Raw genomic sequence first — 22,843 nt, forward strand, 5'->3', positions numbered from 1 at the left:
GACACTTAGTTAAGATTTTAGGTTTGTTTTGAATGAAACCCGTCATTTGGTCAAAAACTATTTTGATTGAAAACCGTCCAACCTAGGTGGTTGACCCATTCAATCCGGTCACCATGGGTTACACACTCAATGTATATGGAAACTTCTAAAGGCCAAACTGTGCATTCAAATGTTTGGTCGAGGTGATTTATTTATTTATTTTGGGTAATTTTTCAAGATTTATATAACTCAAAAAGCCAAAAGGGCTTTGCCCCATTATTTTTTTATAAATAAAAATTTAAAATCTGAATTTAAAATATAAATAAAACATAAAATAATATTTATATATACATATATTACATCTAAAAAATCTATACATTTTTTATTACTAAAATACATATTTATACATACCTCCACACACATATATCGGGACAAATTCAAGGCCGGGGCTAGGGTAGGTAGGATAAACAAATACCATCCTTGCCCCATCCCCGGTCCCTAGAATTTTGGGTATCCTTGAACCCGCTCCAAACCCCAATCAGTGGTAAGAAAACCCGTGGGACGGGTCAAATCGCTATCCATACCAACGTAACCTTTTCCAGTTGGGTTCGGAGCATCTCTATACGCCGAAGCCGGTACATTGATCGCTGTTTCTAACTTTCTACTTCTTCTGAGCTCACTGTTCACTCGTACTCTACGTTTGAAGTTGGACTTTCTAAGTCAACCCTTTTTCCTTCCGATCAAAGTTTGATCCGATAAATCCGTATATATCATAAATGTATATTATTATTGTTGTTTTGATTTTCTCGCTGCCAGCCATTTCCCCCCTTCATGTCCTCTATGTCTGTGCCAATCCTTCTCACATTTTTTTTCTTTTTCTTTGGTTCACAAGGGAGCGCGTTCTTCATTGCCAATTGCTAAGCAACACCAAGGAAGAAGGTTGTTGCAGAAAGAGGGAGAGAAAGCAGAGTTGGTCATCGGAAATGGTGTCAACGGTTGTTGAAGCGAAATCGATTAAGTTGTTGTGTGCTCTGCTTCTCTTCATTCTTGTGTTGAACTGCTTCGAGGAGTTTACATCTGAAGCCCAACTCTTACCGGATGAGGAAGGTAACGGATTGTATCTTCTCTGTCTGTCTCTGCTTTGAAATCTTTCATTTTGGAATGAAATCTTGTCATCTTTAATCAACTTTTGTTTGATGCAATCCCTTTGAACTGCTTTTCTTCGTGTCAAATAGAATTTCTCTTATTGTATTGCGCCTCTAGATGGTTTCTGCAGATTACGCAACTTTTACTGGGGTGGATAACATTTTCTTTCAAATTAAAAATCTGGAAATTCTTTATTTTCACAACTTTACAACTTCTCATCAACGTTCTTCAGCGCGCTAAGGCATAGTAGGCGAAAAACCCATCAGATTATCGACCAATCTGAGAGAGCTAGTGAGGTCTCTCTCTCTCTCTCTCTCTCTCTCTCTCTCTTTATGTCCCCCATGAAAGGGACAGAATTCAGTCATTTACGTTGCTATATGGTACTTTTTGGGTGGGCCTGATAGAATACGTGGCATCACTACTACGTGGGCTTGGATATTGGTCACTTTCTACGTGGGCTTCACACTCAGAAACGTTCTTATTTTTAAGAACGTTATCCACTATCCATTTCGGAAATTTTAGGAATTTCTATCTTGAAATTTTGGGTAAAGACTTCTTTGATAAATTTTAATTATTATTAGTAAATTTTTAGTATAGTTATATTCATATTATTGGTTTTATATTCTAAGAAGTCAGGATAAAAAACAAATAATGGGAGTAGGTTTAAACATTAATATCTATGTTATTATACCTATTTGTAAGTTTATCAAACTGAAAAAGAAGTATCAATTATTAAAAATTCTGAAAACGCAATCTTTATATATTAAGAATATCAATATTTTGAACCATAATTTAAAAATACATATTTGTATATTAAAAATATGCGATTTTTATTTGTTTTCTTTTCTTGTATTTCTTTCCTTTTCATCTTAAATAAAATTTTGGTTTACCTTTGCTTCAGATACGACCTTGTTTTATCTGTTTGAAAGAAGTAGAGTAGGTAGTAGTAAAATGACAGTCCCCAATTTATATGAAAGAAAAATGAGGTGGAAATTAATTTATTGGGGAGGGATGATGTAAGAAGCAAATCGATGTGGTCCCCACCTTATCTGACTGAGAATTAATGTGGGAGGAAGTGGTGCAAATTTTGCACCAGGTAAGAGTGCAAATCATAATAAATAACGAATGGATTGGATGCAAAATTTGTTAGTGATTTTGATTTGCATCAGCTTTACAGATACAAAATTTGCATCGATAAAGGTGCAAACCATAGTCACTAACAAATGGGTGCAAAAACTGTATCCAAAATGATAAAGCAACTATTTTCAAAATTGGAACTTCAAAAGAGAAAAAAACACCAATTTTCAAAGTATTTTCTTTTAAACCGAAAGCAGCATTTTAAAGAATTGGACAAACAACAAAAAAACCATCTAGTCCGGTCCTAGGTAGTGTTAGTCAAGTCTCTTGCAATTTCTACCAAAAAAAAAAAAAAAAACCCAATCCATCATCCCAAAAGAAGAATCATAAAAAAGAGGCCTAGCTATGACTGAGTCTATGAAACTATGACATATATTTTCCATTTTAGTCATATTTCTCAACATATAGTCACAATGCCACATACAAAACTACAACGGATTAAACAAAATTCTCTTTCTGTTCAGATATGGAATTCACTTGTGATATTCAAAAGTTCAAAAACGGTTTTAGTTGTTAGTTGTTACATCTTGTTGGGTCTGAGAAATATGGTTACATTATATTACACTGAGGCTCAGGCTCAGTTTGGAAGGAGTAATACGTACAAAATAATACAAAATACATGGATTTACGCTTTACATATTTGTATTTATACTCCTTCTAAACTGAGCCTGAATATTATTTTCTCCCTCTTTTTGCAGTACAGACGCTCCAGAAAATATCAACCAAGTTAAATTACAACAGACATTGGAACGTCAGCCGAACTTCCTGTGCTGGAGGTTTTATTAATTTGTATCACTATGCTTGGAATATCCTCAGCAATATCACCTGCAACTGTTCCTTCAACAACAACACTCTTTGCCATGTTACAGAAATGTACCTCTCTCTCTCTCTCTCTCTCTCTCTCTCTCACTCACATTTGTTCTCTTTGTTGTGTTTCAGTCAGATGGAGGCTATGAACCTCACTGGAGTTCTACCTGATGAATTTGCGGATCTTCCATATTTGAGTAAGATGTAAGTGATGTGAAATTGAGGTGGTTGTTTCATCATCTTTGAGGGGCCCAGAAGACTGTCTTGTGGCTTGATTGTCTCTGATTATCACCAAATGAGACAAAACCCAGTAGAGTTGTTACTTATATCATATGATCAGCCATCCTGTCTATTCCCTATGCCTGTAGTGGATCCATCCACAGGATCTATCATACAAGTGGAATGTAGGGAATCAGAATACATTTTTTTAACCGTCAGCGCAGGGTAGAAAAGATTGGCGCCATTTATTAACCGCAATTTGAAATTATTAAACATTTCTTAACCGCTCTTCTTCTTCTTCTTCTTCTTCTTCTAAAACAGAATTCTTTTTCGCAACTGTCTCCATGGGGCCATTCCTGTGAGTTGGGCTCGGATCCCTCTAGTCACCATGTAAGCTCAAAATCAACTCCTTGTAGTTGCATCTGCAATTCTATGGCTTTAATTGAACCAATTGCTAGGATGACTTGACTGAAATGCTGTGCATTGCAGAGGCCTTATTGGAAACCGCATTAGTGGATCAATTCCAGCGGCACTTGCTGACATTGAAACGCTTGAGGAGCTGTGAGTCATTACCTAATCAATATTCACAGTAGATTATGACAACAAATGGTGACTATTTATGTTTCTGATCCAAAACTGGATTCTTCAGGCTCTTGGAGGATAATCAGCTTGGAGGAACTATTCCTCCGCAACTTGGTAATTTAAGCCGGTTGAAGAGAATGTAAGACTCATGTTTTCGTCTCCTCATTTTTCTTCTTTTACCCAATAAATCCCGTGTTGACCATTTTTTGTGCTAAAGATCTAGTTTAGGTACCTGGACAAATTTGTGCCAGCAAGATAAATTGTTTTGGTAGCGACAAATTTTATTTATTTCACTCTCTTTAATGTTTCCCCCCCTCTTATCTCACCATCTGAGCTCAGATTCATCCCCTATTCCTTTTAGAACCTTCAACTTGCACCAAGTCAATTTTTCCCAAAATTGAAGCACTCGTTATTGAGATACTGACATTGTATTCAATTAGTGCTCATTGCTATTATTTTATTTATTCTACTATTATTGTCGTTGAAGTCATCTTGATAGCTTGTTTCTCTCTCTTGCAGTCTTCTTTCTGCAAACAATATCACAGGGCCATTACCAGAAACACTTGGAAATCTGAAGAACTTGACAGATTTGTAAGTTGATGCTACTAATTTGGCAAACTGTGCCTTTTCAAATAATATTTTTCCTAAGTTTGGTTACTGCATGCAGTAGGATAGATGGGAATGCTGTATCTGGGAGGATACCTAATTTCATTGGGAACTGGGCAAAACTTCAATATCTGTGAGTATATTAATTTGATACTCATCTACATTTTTTTTTCTTTGAGTTTGGAAAATTTAATAGAACTTTAAGAAAATGATTGCTGATTTTGATTCTGAAGATATTATATATAAGCAACTACTTCACACTGTTGCAGCAACATGCAAGCAACATCCTTGGAGGGCCCTATTCCCTCTGCAATCTCCCTCTTGAAAAACCTAATTCAACTGTGAGTCAATGTTCCAGTATTTTGTAACTTCTATATGAGACTACTAGACTTGTACTGTAAACAACTCAACAGAATCAAAGATACAATGATGGTACAAGTTTCTGAGTGGATGTATTATAAATTTCAGGAGGGTGACCGACTTGAATGGACCAGAGATGACTTTCCCTGACCTCAGTGGCATGAAATCCATGATTGATTTGTATGTTGATATATGCTTGGTATAATGCTGTAGTTATAGAAAAGTTTGTTTGTGGTTCCTTTCACTGATGAGGTACTTTTGATTTGTTTCATCTCCAGGATACTCAGAAACTGCATGATTACAGGCCAAATCCCTGACTACATAGAAAAAGTGATGGTAAATATAACAAGATTGTAAGTTCTCACGGAAGGGTACCATTTTTCTGATGCTTTGATCTGTAAATATCCTCATTTTTTTTGGTAAAACTCTTCCTTATTTATCTGTTAGCCTTTAGTTTCCACTAGATAATGAAAATTCCTAAAACATGTAAGAATCAGTTTTTAAGCATTGCAATTCTATATTCTGATTTAGGCTTCTGTATAATCACATAATGATGGAATGAACAAAGGTGATTTCACTTGGATGATTAGTTAGTTGAGGCATTCTTTAATGTTTCATCCTACAAATACTGCTTACAAACATCTTTAATTGAGCCAGCATTTTACTTTTAGACCAGTAATAGCCGGAATTACCATAGATTGTAGGTTTAGTAAGAAGAAGAAGAATAACAAAGAGGAGAGAAAATGAGGAAGAAGAAAATGCCAGGAAGGACTACAAATAACACCAAGGTAGATAAAGAAAAGCCCATACATCTCAAAACTCTTTCTCAAGTTGGAGATAAGATGCCAATCATGCACAACATAACTAATGTCTTATATAGAATTGGATCATGTGGTTGTTATTTGTATTTTACAGGTAGGGTTGCCTTCTTTTAAGGCATAGCTGCATAGATGTGACCTTTTATTTTAAGGGACTCTTTTCTGTTTCCTGTTTTGATATCACTGTTCAGAGCCCTTATAATAGATTGACTAGGCCACACTTAACTAATTTTTGTGGCATGACAAAACTACCCTTGAACATCAGATATCAATTCTAGTAATTTTGATGAAAATTTCTGTTTTCAAAAAAAATGTCATAAAATCAAAATAGAAGGGGGATAAATATGATGGAGAAAATTCTTCACCAAGTATTCTATACTTAGGAGCATTGTCTTATAAATACCAGGGAAAACAATATTTAGCAGAAATCGCACAGAAATCTTAGGAAAAAATGCAACCCAACCAAAAGGCCTAATCAGATTCATGAAACTTGAATTCTAGGAAAAGCGCTATAATATTTTAAATCATTCTCTACTGAATGGTGTACTCTTCTACCTTACCTGTGCAAGTTTACTGTAAGTGTTCTCACATCATCATCAGGTAACCACTTTGATCAGTAGCTAAAAAAAGAATCTTCTTCCTCATTGCTATTACTCTATTTTCAAGCTGCACCTATGTGAGGATTTGAGGTTTGTAGATTGAAGACAATGAAGAGAAAGAAGGTGAAAGAATGAGAGACCAAAAAGAAATTTTTTTATTTATTCTAATAAGGCCCCATAGAATATTATTGATTTGAGTGAATAATAAATCAAAGGACTTAACTTCCCTTGGTATCTACAGATAATACCTAAACTAGATACATGAAAAAACAAGTACCAGTAGTTAATGCATGCTGTCACTTCCAGAATAAAAATATAGCTTTTCATGAATAAGTTGAATATAGGAAACATAGAAATCAGTCAAAACTTTTCTGATCCTTTAATAGCTTCACAGTTTTAATGTACAAAAGAGTCTTGAAATTTTCAGTTGAGCAGTTATGAGTTTCAACTCATTTGCAGTGGTCACTAGTAAAATCTAGGTTGAATGTGTACTCCTAATTCCCAAGTCATAATTTCCTGGATTATGTTCTTCTATTTTTATTTGCCCATGTATCAAGATCATCTTTGGTATTAATCTCTTTTTTTTTGCACCTAGTTAATAATGTCTTTCATCCTGTGAATTTCCAAGAACAAAGTAGTTGCATCCTAAGGATTATATTTTAATTTAAGTTGTTTGGCAAAGACCTTTTTTATGGATCCTCTTGGTGATTTTAAACCAGAAGTGGCATCGCTAGTGCCAAATCTAATTAAACAATACTATCTTACAAATTTTATGACAACCTTATTATTTTGTAGTTGAGTGACCTTAACTTAAATTAAAGAGACAATTTGCATAGCTTTTGTCCTTATATTAATTTTTGTCATTGCAGAGATCTGTCCTCCAATAAACTGAATGGTGAAATTCCTGCAAATTTTCAGAGTTTGTCAAAACTAAAATACCTGTATGTAAATGAAGGTTTAGCATAAAATAATACAATCCGAATTATCTATGCAAAAATTTGATCTTATTTTAATATTTTCCTTTACTTATTAACTTCATTTATTTTTGCTGTCTTTCCTTCATAAATATATTCTTTAATCATGAGCTAGACATATTTTTTATGGATGTAGGTATCTCACTAACAACTCACTAACTGGATCTGTACCAGCTTGGATCATGATGGAAAGCAAAAAATTTATGTATGTATTTCTTATTAAAATCTTTGGAATTTGAACAATATTTTCTTTGGATTTTACCATATTTCTTATCTTGGTCTTGTCACATAGATATGACTGTTATTTTTTAATTAATTTCTCTTGTATGCTGGTATACCCCATTTATATTCTATTATTACTTCAGAAATATTGTCAATTCCATCAAGAATCTCATTACTGTGGAACACTCCTTGGATCTGTCTTGCAGAGACATATCTTATAACAATTTTACAGGATACTCTCCCGTACCCAGTTGTCAGCAAACAAATGTGTAAGTTGCTCTCTGGGTTTGATATTTATCTTACTCTATTTCATCTTTTTCTATTTTACAATAATAAACCTCTTCTCCTGTATTGTTTTACAGGAAAACTATTGCTAGTTATTCATCTTCAGAACACAACTTGTAAGTTTCTAGTTCATTGGAAGCCTATTTATTTCACTCAGCAGCCATATCAATGAAATAAATTAATCTAAAATATTTTTATAGAGTCAATTGGTGCCTGAAGAAGGACCTCCCCTGCCCTAGTAAACCCAAATGTAAGTAGTTTCTCTCTATGAGATCCACAAGTTCTTATACCTTTGACACTGAAGACACTTATTATAATAATCTATTTTCCATCCAACAACCGCAGACCATTCCTTGTTCATTAATTGTGGTGGCCCTAAGATAGTAATTCATAGGGAAGAATATGAAGAAGACTTGACACAGATGGGTCCATCTCAATTCTACCATTCTAGTGACAGATGGGCTTGTAGCACTACAGGAGACTACTTGTTCAATGATAAAGCCAGCTTCATTATCCAAGCAAAGAGTCCACTCAACACAACTGATTCAGAATTATACATGACAGCTCGCCTTTCCCCTCTTTCACTCAAATACTATGGGCTCTGTTTACACAAGGGAAGTTATACTGTGAAGCTCCACTTTACTGAAATTATGTATACAGATGACCAGACAATTAGTAGTCTTGGAGAGCGGATATTTGATGTATCAGTCCAAGTGAGTGACTGGAAGACTGCCAGGATCCATACTCAGTTACTGAATGGTGATATCATTTGTTAGTGGTCATGGCTCTATGATAACCATTCCCAACTGGACATAACACTTAATTCCTTAACTATTTATTTATAAGAAGGATAGAACCTTAGGCTGTATTTGGCTTCTGAGAAAATATTAAAATTGAGAAAGTTGTAAGAAAGCTCTTAAGGGATTTCATAAAATTCCTGAAGGCCTTCCCACAACTTTCCTAATTTCAACAATTTTCTATGAAACAAAATGCAGCCTTATTGAAACTTCCTGAGTTAATATTCTATTTGTTTACAGAAATAAAAATAATAAAACCTCCTCTTGATGTAACTTTTGTTCGTATCCCTTCTTGCAGGGAAAAGTATGGTTGAAGGATTTTAATATTGCCAAAGAAGCTAATGGTACTGGTAAAAGTATTATTCAGGAATTTAAAGATGTTGTTGTTAATGGTAGCAGTCTGGAGATTCATTTATACTGGTCAGGAAAAGGGACTAGTGTCCTTCCAGATAGAGGATTATATGGACCCCTTATATCAGCTATTACAGTGACACCAAGTAAGTTTTTCCTAGAGCTGCAAGGTTTCTTTACTCTCTGAATAATTTGTTTTCACGTTGTAGACTTCAACCCTGATATCGGGCTACCTGTTGGGGATATTGTTGGCATTGTAGCTGCTGCGTTAGTAGTTCTTGTATTGATTTTTGTATTCCTTTGGATGAAGGGTTACCTCGGAGGAAAGAAACTTGAAGACAAAGGTGTGATAAATTAATTCATACTTAATAATTAACAATTCTGTAATATACATTTTTCTTGCTCTTTTGTTTTTTATAATTTGGTTTTTGGTGTCTCATTCACGTGATAAGGACTTTATTGGGAAAATAGTCCAGTTATATGCCCTTTTAACTTGATTCTATTCTTGAACTTCTCAGCAGTTGCCTTAGTTTTATTTTTTACTGCAAAAGTATTCTCAAACAGATAGTATACTTGAAAAGTGTAGTGCTAGGGTTTTTATATATCATCCATAGTAGCATGTGGAAGGTCCAAAATGAAAATTGAAGGACCATTTAATTAACATCTTGTCATATGTTGAAACTTCTTATATGTCATGGTTGTAGTGGCCAACTTCTTGTGCATGTCCACATATAACATATATACAACGCATAACTAACACGGAAATATGATTTATGACAACACAGTCTAAAGATTCCTGCTTTCTGGATTTTAGAGTGGCTTCAATGGGATTTTATCAACAAAAAATTAGTCTGATTGACTAGGCCACTAGGGTTTAAATGGATGAATATGGATGATCAAATAATGGAAAACAGATGGTAGATTATTCAGAACTAAGCAAAGAACCTGTAATTAAAATTAGAGTATCAACTATCAAATTTAAATTTCTATATATTTACATTAAGAACAAAGAAAGTTGCATGTCATCCGGGGGTTCCTTTGACATTCCCAGATAGCTTATGTTTTCTTCTTTTTTTTCCTTTCATTAATAGAATTTATTCTTGCCACCAATCAAGTTGAGAGATCTCACCTATACTTGGACAAGATTTAATGTTACATTGTTCTTGACCAAGCAGTTTATGTCATCTTCAAACCTGCATAGACTATGACAGACATGACACAAGGCAGCAGGGAACAAAGGTACAGACTCTTTTGTTCAGTTGTGCCATAAGCTAGTGGGACTGGATAACCAGGCCATGAGAATCCCTACAACTAATTTTTTGATTACCAATAAAAATTAGAAAATACCCAAAAGGCTGAATAGAAACTTCATCAAAAACTTATTACTTGGGGCATTTGATAACTGCTAAATTTGATGAACTGAATTAGTTACACTTAAATTGTCTTTTAATGAATAGTGGTTCATGTAGGAGCAAGCTCCTTATTTGCTGAATGGCATGTTGGTTGGCTACTTTACCCCTAAATGTTCCATTGTATGAATGTTTTATCCATTAAAAGAGAAAGAAATAAGTACTTCAGTATCAGCTCAGCCAATTGATCACTTATCAAATGGTCCCTTGGATTCAACAAAAATCAAAATATAAAGTGACCCAAACAAGTCGAGGACTCCAGGAACAAAATGGGAATATAGTATAAGTACCTACTTTTGCTTGATCCAAGGACAACAGTAAGTTGCTGATTTCTGTCTCTCACAAGTCACAATGGATCCTGAAACACTAAGACGTGAAAAGACAAAGAAACTTTATCATGTTATATGTTTGAGTGGTGTTGTTTTATAAATTATATTTTAGCTACCATAAAAATTGTCACTGATTTTGCAGAACTTAGAGGCCTAGAGCTACATACAGATTATTTCAGTTTAAAACAAATTAAAGCTGCAACTGGGAACTTTGACCCTGCAAACAAGATAGGTGAAGGTGGCTTTGGACCTGTTTATAAGGTAATTCTAGATAGGGAGTTTTCTCACATTTTCTGTCAATTATCTCCACCAGTTTGTTTTGATAACTCAAGACAATGGATTTTAATTTTTTTTCACTTATACATGTTCTATATGCTCATCTTTCTGCAAAGTTATAATACCAGAATTTACCTTTCCGATCTTAGGGTATACTGTCAGATGGTACTGTAATTGCTGTCAAACAGCTCTCCCCAAAATCAAAGCAGGGGAACCGTGAGTTTGTAAATGAGATAGGCATGATATCTGCATTACAGCACCCAAATCTTGTGAAGCTCATAGGATGTTGTATTGAAGGAGACCAGCTATTATTAATATATGAATACATGGAGAATAATAGCCTTGCCCATGCTTTATTTGGTAAGATCCCTTCAACATTTTTTTTTTGGCCTATGGAAGAGAATTCTATGTGCCACTAGCACCATTTAATTCCACTTGTTCCATCCAACAAACCATGTCCTCCATGTTATTAAGAATGGGCTATATGTAGGTAGTGAGGAGCATCAACTAATGCTAGACTGGCCAACAAGGCGAAAGATTTGCCTAGGGATTGCACGAGGCCTAGCTTACCTGCATGAAGAGTCAATGCTCAAGATTGTCCACAGAGACATAAAGGCAACCAATGTGCTTCTTGACAAGGATCTTAATGCTAAGATATCTGACTTTGGTTTGGCTAAACTTAATGAAGATGGGAACACCCATATCAGCACTAGAATAGTTGGAACCATGTAAGGCATTTAATTTTTTTATTAATAAAAATCTAAGAAGAATGCAATCATCTAGATTCCCAATGAATGGGAAACAAAATGAGTTCAAAGAGAATTTCTGTTCCCTCTCCTGTAGTAGCATCAGAAGGCATTCCTCTTCAGCACACTTCTATTGGGAGGGCAAAGAACTCTTTTCTTTTGTAAGGAGTCAAACCAGAGGGAATCCTTCTATCTTCAATACTTTGGGTTTGGGATCACTAAGTCACAATCTCCAAATCCAAATCCATCACCAGATTCCTAGGCCTATCATAGGGATGTACCCCAGTTGAATCCCAACTCCAAATGCCTTGTTGCAAGAAGACCTTTCCTCTCAACAACAGTGCAACTATCTTCATAGGACATATATGGGGAATAGAGTCCCACTTTTCTCATTCTTTTTGTAGACTTTATTTTCTACCAAAAATAAAGTTTGTATTTTGGTACATTATATGAGTCATTTGATTGCAATCTTCATGTTCCATACTTCTACCTATCAAAACTGGAAATGTAAAAAATATGAATTAAATGGTTCAAATTATCTCAGGATCTCAAGAGAATGTAAAAGGATAAATATCTCCAAGGTGCATGGATTCTTATTTTGGAGGGAAGGGGATCTTATATTAATTTGGTCCCCCCTAACTAGTATATGATAGTATTGGGAGATACTCTCAACGGAAAGGGATTTATGAATTCAAAGAAGCTATCTTAAATTGATGTGAGTTGCACATTTGGTAGGCACAAACATAGCATTTTGTAAGTTCTCAATGACATTTCCATTCAACAAAAGAGTGTACTATTTTGGTTACTGTTTATAGTTTGATCTTTGCTCATGTTACTTCACTGGTTTATTACCCTCCTGAGAATCCATTCAATAATCTTAAAGAAAAAAAATGAGGTTGCAAATCAAAAGCACACCCAAAAACCATTAATTTTTAAGTTCTTATTCTAGAGGCAAAATTGTATCCTGTGGTATGGAGCTGAAATTTAGTATTCATTCTTTTCTAGGGGCCATTGTTTGGTACAATGGAAAAATCCAGTCTGAAAAACATGTAAACACGAGAACAGCCACTTTTTGCAAAAATTTCCAAAGGTTAGGTCCATATCCGGTCCACCCCTCCCAAGACCTAGATAGTTGTGCCCAACATTGGGTAATTGCCCTTAAAGAAACCATACAGGAGTTGTTGTCAAGGTCCTTATTCCTCACGTTGGTTAATCCAACTGTCAATGCTTCATTCATAGTCAACTTAAAAAAGAACAAAAAAAAAAACAAGTTTCAAAGGGCAATTCTCACATTTTATAACTTTCATGTGTTCTACATATTCTATGGTTGTGTTACTCATAAAATCACTATGAGGAGAAATCCCACCTCAACCATAGGTTTAGCAATTTTTGCTTTGAGAAACCATTATCAGTCCCATGATACCATCAATAGTCCTCTTGAACTGCTTTCGCCAGGTCATTTCTGGAACCATACTATATAATATAATATAATATAACATATTTTATTTTACTTTTTCAGAGGATATATGGCTCCTGAATATGCAATGAAGGGTTATTTGACTGATAAGGCAGATGTTTACAGCTTTGGAGTTGTCTTGTTAGAGATTGTAAGTGGAAAGAGCAATACAAATTATAGGCTAAAGGAGGATTTCCTTTATCTTCTCGACTGGGTAAGATGAACCTTATTTCAATTTCCTGTATCATAGAGCTACATGTCTTTTCCTACATAAAATTCATCGTTTATGCATATATCTTGCCAAAGCTTTTGGGTTTTGTTGCATATGTATGCATCTAATTTCCAAAACAATACCATTCATGCATTATACATTCATGAATAGTTCATATAAGTTTCCTTTTGGAACCACACAGCTTCATATATTTTCTTCAAAAATGTGAATATCTGAATAGTTTGCATATTCTATATAAATTTAGTAACTAGTCATATTTCTTCTAGTTTCTTAGCTGACTTTTACATGCTTTTGGGCTTTACCAGTAGCAATTGTGAATAAGTTATTATGTTAAACCCTCTTTATAAGAGGGAATCTCATTCAATACACCAGATCTTTTTTTCCTTCATTTATTTTATTTTATTTTTTGAATTGTTCTGGAAAATATATATATATATATATATATATATATATATGTACCATTGTCTTAACAAATCCACTGCACAATGATATATAGAAAGTTTGATGAAACAAAAAGCAAACATAATTTATTTTCTTACTTTTTTAGGCCTATTTTTTACAAAAGGAGGGGAATCTTTTAGAGCTTGTTGATCCTATCCTCAAATCAAACTATCCTAAAAAAGAGGCATTGAGGATATTGAGTTTGGCTCTTTTATGCACTGATCCATCTCCTTCCTTCAGACCAGCCATGTCCACTGTTGTGAGCATGCTCGAAGGAAAAATTGCAGTCCAAGCTCCACTTGTCAAGCAAGGCTCAGTAAATAATGAATTCAAAACCTTTGAGCAGCTTTCATATGGCAACCTATCAAATGTATCAAAAATGTCTCAGGAAAGCCAGATGCCAATAAGCATATCAGTGGATGACCCACGGATTGATTCTTCTGTATCTTTCCAGAACAGAGAAGAGAGTAGAGACCAGTCTGATGAAATCAAACTTATGCCTGATGTTATTGATATTTAAATGGAGTACCATTGACAAGATGCAATTACAAAAAAAAAAAAAAAGAAGAAGAAGAAGAATTATTGTCATTACGTTTTTATGTAACTTGCATCCACATTGATATTTTTGAATAATTAATTCAGTTGATAATCTAACAAAGGACGCCTCCTGAACTGAACGCATATCAGGTTGTTCATGATTATGCCTTTGCTTATAAGGAATAACCTCACTTTTGTTTAAAGTAATTAACTTCCCTACTCATTGTAGGAAAGAGTAAACTTCATTGATATCCACATTTTACAAGAATGAAAACTGATGAGTTGATAGACAAGGATCATAAAAAAATTACAGAAAACAAAGGCCAGAAAGAAGATCTTTGATTAATGCATCCAAGCTGTGAAGGTTTTGGAAATGTAGACCGAGGGGACATGGTGATGGAAAAGTCACCATATCCAGGTGGGGAAACCCAGTTCAATGACCAATAATTATCCCTACCTGTAAGTATTTGCACTGTACAAAATGATGTGATTTTATTAAATGACAACATTACTCTTGATAGTAAGCATCATACCTACATATAATGGATAGGTTTGGAAAAAAAATCTTAGGAAAAATAAAGCATTATGGAACATTTAAATAATAAATCCAGAAAATAGGGAGTATTTATCAAACTTCAGTGGAATTAGGGAGAGATTTTAGGGGTCTATATATGTGGATTAGATAGAAAATACCAACCTTACTCAAAATTTCTAAAATTAAACAAAAAAGGCCCTAAGACTACAAATACCCTTAACAATTTTAATCACTCAACATGGTAAAATGATAATTGGTAGTCTTATATAAAACCTACAGTTAAGACGGTTTTGAAAAAAGTCTCGAATAATAAGATATAAGAGAAAGAAAATTAGAAAAATAGCACTTTCGTATATAGGCTCTATGATGCACGAGTTGGCATTAAAAGATGCCCATGTTCTATAGGGGATTGATTAAAGTGAATTGGTTGTAGGTGACTTTACAATTTTTTATAGCTCCATGTAATTTTTTTTAAATTAAAAAGTGATAAAATTCTAAGGAGGGTTGTATGGCAACACGAGGAGGAGAGAGAATAATCTGATGTGGACAACTATGCCATAAGTACCGATGATATCCAAGCTAATTAAGGTGGACAAGTAGTAGATGAGTTGGATGAACTGTACTGATGCGACAACCTGTGCACAGAAGAGTCAGAAGCCCCGAGGTGATTCCTCAGGGAGGAGCACTCCAATGCTCAAGTCAGTAAGAGCAATAAGCTACAACATTTCAATCACTCTTTTACAACCCGGTCACAATTCAATGCCTACAATATTTCAATCACTCTTTTACAGGTTCTATGGCTACTGCATGCCCATCTCAACTTGATCACAATATTTGGTATCCTAATTTTGGTGCATCAGATTATTTGACTTGGCTCATCTATCTGACCCATTATCCTCACCCCCCATCACTCCACCATGTGACCTACCGTCATCAGCTCCTACTTCTACCCATGAATCGACCCCACTTCTGAACCGGTACCTCCCATCCGCACACACCCTATGAAAACTCGTTCCTAATTTGGAATTTCAAAGCCTAAAAGCTATACAGCCCAAGATTAAAAATATCAATATGCCCAATACGCCGGTAGGGGTGTATCAGTCACAAAGCATCCTCTTTCTCTTGAGCCTAATGAGCCACCTAAACCATCCCCTTGTAGTGAAATATCTTGAATGGCGAATAATGCTTTAATAAGGAATGGTACATGGATTTTGGTCCCACCTAGCTAATTCATCCCAAAAATGTTATAAGATACAATTGGCACATGGATCTTGATGTAAAGTCATGCCACACGTCTATCTGAATATATTATTTATATATTGTATTATTGTATTAGGAGATGCATGGATTTTGTTAAAAGCAATTGTGACAGGAGCCTTATGGCAATATCAATTGGACCAACTGGGTATCAAGTTCAACCCAAACTATTTTTGGGTTACGTATTGTTAGATAAATTTGCATTAATTTTTATTATTTATCTTAAACTTTTTTTATTTTTATTATATTTTATTACTCTTAAATATGATATGCAAGCTTTGTTAAGTGGCATCTAGAAAAGAGTCTTAAGATATTTCTATTTGGGCCAAGTTGAACCCTATCCATCTTAGCATTATTCTTGGGTTATGTATTGGTCTAATAAATTAAAAAAAAAAAAAAACAAAAATCTAGGAAGGATTATGATGTTACTTTTTTATTGAGTTAAATTAAAAAAAGATGTTGATTTTAATTAAATTATGTTTTATTAATTTTTATTAATATATTAATATATTGATAAAAAATTAAATGTATGTATTTAAAAGGTGGAGTTAGATAGAGGGAGAGAGAGAGAGAGAGAGTCGTGGCCTAATAAAATAGGCTAAACCCCGTAGACTTGATTTATTGGGAGGGCTAAGAAAGAGGAATAGACAATGAGAGAGAGAGAATTAAGGACTCATGAAAGGAAAAAGGGAGAAAGTAAAGCAAGAGTAATGTGAACGACCTTGCTTTATCAAATCTACATTCCATTTAATTATTAAACAAATGCAAGTTTTAACATTCAGATCCAATATAATTAAATTAGATTGGATGTTGAATTTGGTATTAGAGTTTTGAGTCTCGTTGACAGCCGTACAGCCATTCATTCAAATTCAACTGTTGGTGGGTTATGAGTTGTGAGATGAATGAATATGAAATTTCATAGGAGAGAAAAACAAATTGAAGTTATTTTGACATAAAAAAAAAAAAAAGAATAGTTGACAGGGTAGACTGATCAATCAGGATTAATTTTATAATTAAAAAATAATAACGGTGAATGTGGACTATGATCACTAATGTTGACTCGACAAGCGGGCCTTTAGAAAACTGAAAAGTCAGGGTAAGTTCTAAGATAATGTTAGAAAAGCGAGGAGAGTTTGAAACAAACAAATTCAATTCAATTATTAAGTCGAGTTGACTCCTTGAAGCTCGAGTTATGTTTGATTCGTCGATTTTAAATTGATTAAAAAATTCAATACAATGGTTTGAACGTCGATTTCTTTTTTCTTTAGAATTTTCCTTCGAATTTTTTGGACCATTTTTCGGTTTGTGCGTGTTATCCTTGTACTGTACTGGGGTCATGTTAATCTTTTCTGTATCGTTACAAAAAAATTAAGATTATTGGATATCGTTTCAATTTTATCAGATGTCTCCGAAAGTTAAATTTTCCCGTCTAGAATTCGGATCCATTGATCACAAAATTCTAGTCACATCCTGATATAAGACATAAGACATTGCAGTTGATGCCAAGAGCATCTTTTCATGAATAAAACATAGCCACCATATGTTTCCAATGTGCAAATGTACGCTGTTGTATACAGCATCTTGTGGTTAGTAAATTCCGACTGTGTTGTGAGGAACAGTGTGAATTGGACTAATCACTAATATTGTGTTTACATCTCCTACCCATACATCACTACAGCCACACATTCAGAATGTCTTCTAAATTTGAATATTATTATTCATAGAGAGGTGTTATTAATGTATTATTGTAGTGTCTTCTAAGTAGGTGTGGATAGTTGCATCTCCTACCCATTTATATAAAACACTTGGGTGTTCACTTGTGTTTAGTTGCATAATCCAGGGCAACTGCATCCTCTGCACAAAGTACTACAGCGGCAACGGCATATCAACAACACCACCCATCAATTGAAAACAGGGGTGGAAACAAGGAATTGGAATCTGTTTCTCACACAGGTTGCCTCATAACGATTTTACAGGCACATCCCACCATACATTGGGAATAACTCCTGTAAATAATAACAGATAAGTATAGAAAATGTTTCTAATGCATGGTGGGATATGCCTATGAGGTAAATGTAAGGAGCAGATTCTGTCTCAAAATCAAGTATATTGGAGGGGGGGAGGGGGGAGTGTCATCTGCCCTCCCCAGAAAGCACTTCAAAAACGTCCCACAATGCACACTGAAATGTGTTATTGAGAATATCTCTCAATGACAAAATGTTCTCAATGCACACCGAAATGTGTATGTCAAGCATTTTTGAGGCGCATTCCGTGGGGCAGATGTGAACTCGGCTGTGGGATGAGTGCACAGCGTCTTGTTGCCAGCAGATCCAGAGGTCAACGAAGATGGTTTACCGAAAATCGAGATGCACGTGATCCTATGAAGCTTGAGGTGGATACACGAACAAAAGGGGGCAAGAAGGAGGGGCATTTTGGGCAAATAAAAGTATACTCTATCGTTACTCTCTACACTCTCGAGTTTCCCGCTACAGCCATCTCTTCTCTTCTCTTCGTGGCGTTCTCTCTTTTTAATACCGTTTCTAAGCTGCAGTGCACTTGCACGACCCACACTTAATTTTCCTCTCTTCGCTCTCACCCATTACCTGTAATCTTGCTGCTTTGTTTCTGATCTGACGCTGTCCTGCTGCTTCACCTACCTCACAAGGAAGCTTATGAAGCAAAAACAGGTAATAAGTTTAGTTACGGCCGAGAGAGATATGATGTCAGAAGCTCTCGTAGCAAACTCGAATAAGTTATTGTCTGCTCTTCTGCCCTTTCTCCTGTTGATGAGTTGTTTCGGAGAGTTCAGATCTGAAACCCAGCTCTTACCAGATGAAGAAGGTACGTACACAAACAAATGGATCCTCCCTCCCTCTAGCTAGCTTTTCCTCTCTGATAGAATTCTTCTGTTTTTTTTTGCAAAGAAAACTATATTGCTCTCTTTCAACTGTTTTCAATTTCTATACAGACAAATTTTAAATTTTTTATTTCATGGAATCACTGTGAACTGCTCTGTTTCGTCTTGTTTCCGTAGATTGAAGATGATTGAGAAAGCTTAGCTGGTTTAGTGGTTCCAGCTAGCACTTTTCTAGTAGAAATATCTATAAATTCTTCATTTTCAGGTCAGAAATTCTTTGTTGCTTCAATCGAGATCTCTGTAAAAGTCCATCTTAAATAGAATTTCTCTGTTTGATCTTGCTTATTTCTGAAGTACACGGTAGCTTAAGCTGAGAGGAATAGTGGATACTTAAGTAAAAAATTAGGGATAGTCAACATCGCGGCATCTTCTCATTCACCTCACATGTTACGTGAGTCCGGCTTCGGTCGGGGCAGAGCCCGTTCCAGATATTCCCGCTGGAGGGCCTCCACCATCTCAAACGACCTTTACATCTGTTAGTTTTATTTATTTATTTTATTTGGTAGAAATTGCATCTGTGACCCCTGTTGAATCTATCACTATTATTTGGGTTTATATTAGAGTGAAGTTGAGTCAATATATGATTATTGGGCTACGAGTTTCATATTTGAACAAACCCAAAATGATGTAGTGAATTTAGAGGTGCAAATGGATCGGATTATGATCTGATCCGACATCCGATCCTATTTGGTCTAGTTCAGGTTTTTGAATCGGATCTGATAATAGGGTCAGATTAGAAATCATGTCGGGCTGGATCTGATCCTTTACATATTATATATTTATAAATATATATATATATATATATATATATATATATATATATATATATATATAATATGTTATTTATTTATTTATAAATATATATTTTTTTATTATATTTTTATAGATTTGTTATATTATTTATTTTTTATAAAAATATGTATATATATGATGAAAATAATTAATAATACTTATATTTTTTGTTTTTACTTTATTTAAATTAGTATATTTTAATTTTTTTAATAATTTATTAATTTTTAAAGAAAACAAGTAGGATCGGATCACATCCGAAGATCCGACTTACCAATAGGATTTGAATTCAAATTGAGTTCTATCATATCCAATAGGATCAGATCCGACATGAACAATATCGAATCGGATTCAAATATACCCTTATTTGAATCCAATTGGATCTGTTTGCATCCTTAAGTGAAATGAGGTGAGAATGGAATCCAAATCTAATATATCTATCTATCTATCTATCTATCTATATATATAGTGACATTCCACATCACCTTGCTTCTCCTTGCTCCATTACCCCAGCCCTGCATTCTCTTTGACTCTCTCTCCTCTCCTCCTTCCCACCACTCCAATTTGCCATTTCAGCATGCTCTCTCTTCATTCCTCTCCCTTCCCATTGGGTTCTCTCTCTCTCTCTCTCTCTCTCCTACAAGACCACAATTCACGTCTCTCACTCTCTATAACAACTTAACTTCTCTCCTTAATTTGCTCATGGTTTGTTCTCTCCTTTACTTTTATCTCTAATTACCCTTTATTTTCTCCACTTTCCTATAAAATAGGGCCGTGATTTATTAAGCGGAATAAGGGGAATTACCCTTTTATCTCTAATTACCCTTTATATCTATAGACATGATTTCAAGCAAAGAGAGGGGAATAAGGGGAATTCGATGTTTCCTATATATTAATGGAATCTTCCATTATTGTTAAATAATCCATTAGTTATGAAAATTATTAAAAATTTCTAGAAAATATTATACCGAAAATTATGAAGTAATTATTTAAGAAATAATCCATTATTTAATAAATATTAAATAATTAATAATCTATCAAAAATTAATAAACAATCTATTATTTAATAATTTTTTGTTATTAATAAATGTTCAAAATTTCAACGTTTAGCAAAATTTTACAATAATAATTTATTGATAAAAGATATTACTAATTAGCGTAATTTACTAATTTCTATAAAATCAATAATTATAGTTAACAATTATCAAATAATTTAGGGAAACTCTTTAACTAATAATCCATAATTATTTTTTAAATAAGTAATTAAAAAATTAAGAAATTAATCTATGAAAAAAGTATTCTTCAAAGTCATTTAAATAATAATCCATTATTATTATTATTATTATTATTATTATTATTCAACTAAATAATCATTAAAAAATTTAGGAAAATTAAATCAGAAAATTAATCTATTAGAAATTGTTTCATAATTATCTAAATGACAAATCATTATTATTATTTCAATAAATAATTATTAAATAATATTAAAAAATTATTAAGTTTATCAACACCAATCTAGATCACTTGGTTAACTTCGGCCATACCTAGTTTTACATTAATTAACAATAAATGATTTAATTCTAATTAAAAATAATGTAATTTACTATGATTACATTTACTTTAATTAATAGTAAATAATTGAGGTTTAAAAAGTAAATAATTTACATTAAGTTATTGTTATTATAAATAATTAATTTACTATACATTACAACTAATCAATAGCAATTTCAATTTTTTTTGGAAATTATCATAAAATATTATAATTTATTGTTAGTTAATTAGTTATAAAAAATTATTAAAATTATAGGGATGACAATTTCCCTATAAAATTGGGGCCCTACCCTTTTCTCAAATCTTAAGTGGGGACGGGTAGAGATGGAGTGGGGACAGAAAAAATATTTTTGCCCCAAATTAGGGGTGGGGTTTGCATTTCATTCCCTGCAACCAATGGTAAATTAATAAAATATCCATAAATTTAATATGCTTTTTAAAATATTTCTAAATTACCTAGGATACCACAATTTCATTTATAAAATATTTTTAAATTATCATAATACAACTCCTAAAATACCCCTAAATTTCTATAATCCTATTTATAAAATATACATAAATTAAATTTTTTTTAGATGATTAATTCATGTGGAGAAATTTTGGGGGGGAATGGATGCCTCGCTCGGAACCCTTGAATTACGGGGGCGAGGGACAAGAAGGGAAGCCCCATCCCGTGCGATGCATTCCCGCTATTTGGGTAAATTGCATAGCACCTTTCCTATCTGTGGCATATGAAAAGACGCAAATGCCCTTTAATTATCATCTAATTTTTTTTATTATCCTTTCACATGCCTAAATCCAAAATGTCCTTCGAATTGTTTAACATTACTTTGGTTCAACCTTGATTCTGAGAAGGAAGTTAACGAACAGTATCCCATTTCGAAGGTAATTTTGACATTTTAAAATGCCTGTTCCTAGGAAACAAAAACAACTAGCATTTCGTGTGATGGGATGATAAACTGTACCTGAGAAGCTATGAAGAGCATTTAAAGTTGAGTTTCAGATTTTCAGTTAGCTATATTTCGTTCGTTTTATATTTAAATTTTGGATAATAAGTGAATTTTTTCTGACATTGTACCTCGCTCTCTGTGGTATCTGGATGTAGTTTAGCGTCTTCTAGGCGCCTTCTAGGATTTGATTCTTGTTGATTTTAATTCCGTCATGTTATAGTTCAGTTTGGGGGAATCCTTTTTAGTGACGTAGCCAGTCATTACGAGAAAACTCTGGCTGTCCACGTTCACAGCAAGTGCTGTTCAGTGTGAAGGGAGAGGCCTGTGGACTGCACAGGCTGTGGAATGTAGAAAAGCCGAATTTTTCCCAGTAAGTACACTCAGCACTGGACCATGGAACATCAGAAACAGGATTCAGTCAGAGCAAAGTCGGTTCGAACAGCGATCATAGCCTATATCTCCCCCATAAAATAAAGTATAAAAATAAGGAGATATTCCCGATGCAAGGCTATAAAACTATAAAGGCTGTTCGAACA

The 22,843-nt window shown here is 34.1% G+C and overlaps 1 protein-coding gene and 1 pseudogene across 6 annotated transcripts in view; both read left to right on the forward strand.

Moving 5' to 3' along the window:
- Positions 1–962: 962 nt before the first annotated feature.
- Positions 963–14,308, forward strand: LOC148847797 (putative LRR receptor-like serine/threonine-protein kinase At1g53440; annotated as a pseudogene). The gene is made up of 23 exons (XR_016101058.1): positions 963–1,086; positions 2,961–3,135; positions 3,202–3,273; positions 3,610–3,678; positions 3,778–3,849; positions 3,938–4,009; positions 4,390–4,461; positions 4,538–4,609; positions 4,746–4,817; positions 4,945–5,016; positions 5,115–5,189; positions 7,123–7,194; positions 7,364–7,432; positions 7,656–7,718; positions 7,812–7,850; positions 7,935–7,984; positions 8,080–8,447; positions 8,830–9,226; positions 10,763–10,881; positions 11,046–11,256; positions 11,387–11,624; positions 13,162–13,312; positions 13,878–14,308. The product of XR_016101058.1 is annotated as a putative LRR receptor-like serine/threonine-protein kinase At1g53440 (transcript).
- Positions 14,309–18,716: 4,408 nt separating this feature from the next.
- LOC148847798 (putative LRR receptor-like serine/threonine-protein kinase At1g53440) overlaps positions 18,717–22,843 on the forward strand; it is a 39,485-nt gene continuing 35,358 nt past the window's right edge. For 2 of the 5 annotated variants that reach the window (XR_016101386.1, XM_088952324.1), the window contains exon 1: positions 18,717–18,941. Coding sequence is in view for 3 of the 5 variants with exons in the window: in XM_088952324.1 (XP_088808450.1) it covers positions 18,773–18,941 (169 nt within the window). In the remaining 2 variants the exon portion in view is untranslated. The remainder of the gene's footprint in view (positions 18,942–22,843) is intronic. The other 3 variants (XR_016101385.1, XM_088952325.1, XM_088952323.1) reach the window with 3 other exon arrangements.

This window comes from Nelumbo lutea, chromosome 6 (assembly GCF_056320005.1).
Source record: "Nelumbo lutea isolate HS-2025 chromosome 6, American lotus-T2T, whole genome shotgun sequence".
Lineage (NCBI taxonomy): Eukaryota > Viridiplantae > Streptophyta > Magnoliopsida > Proteales > Nelumbonaceae > Nelumbo > Nelumbo lutea.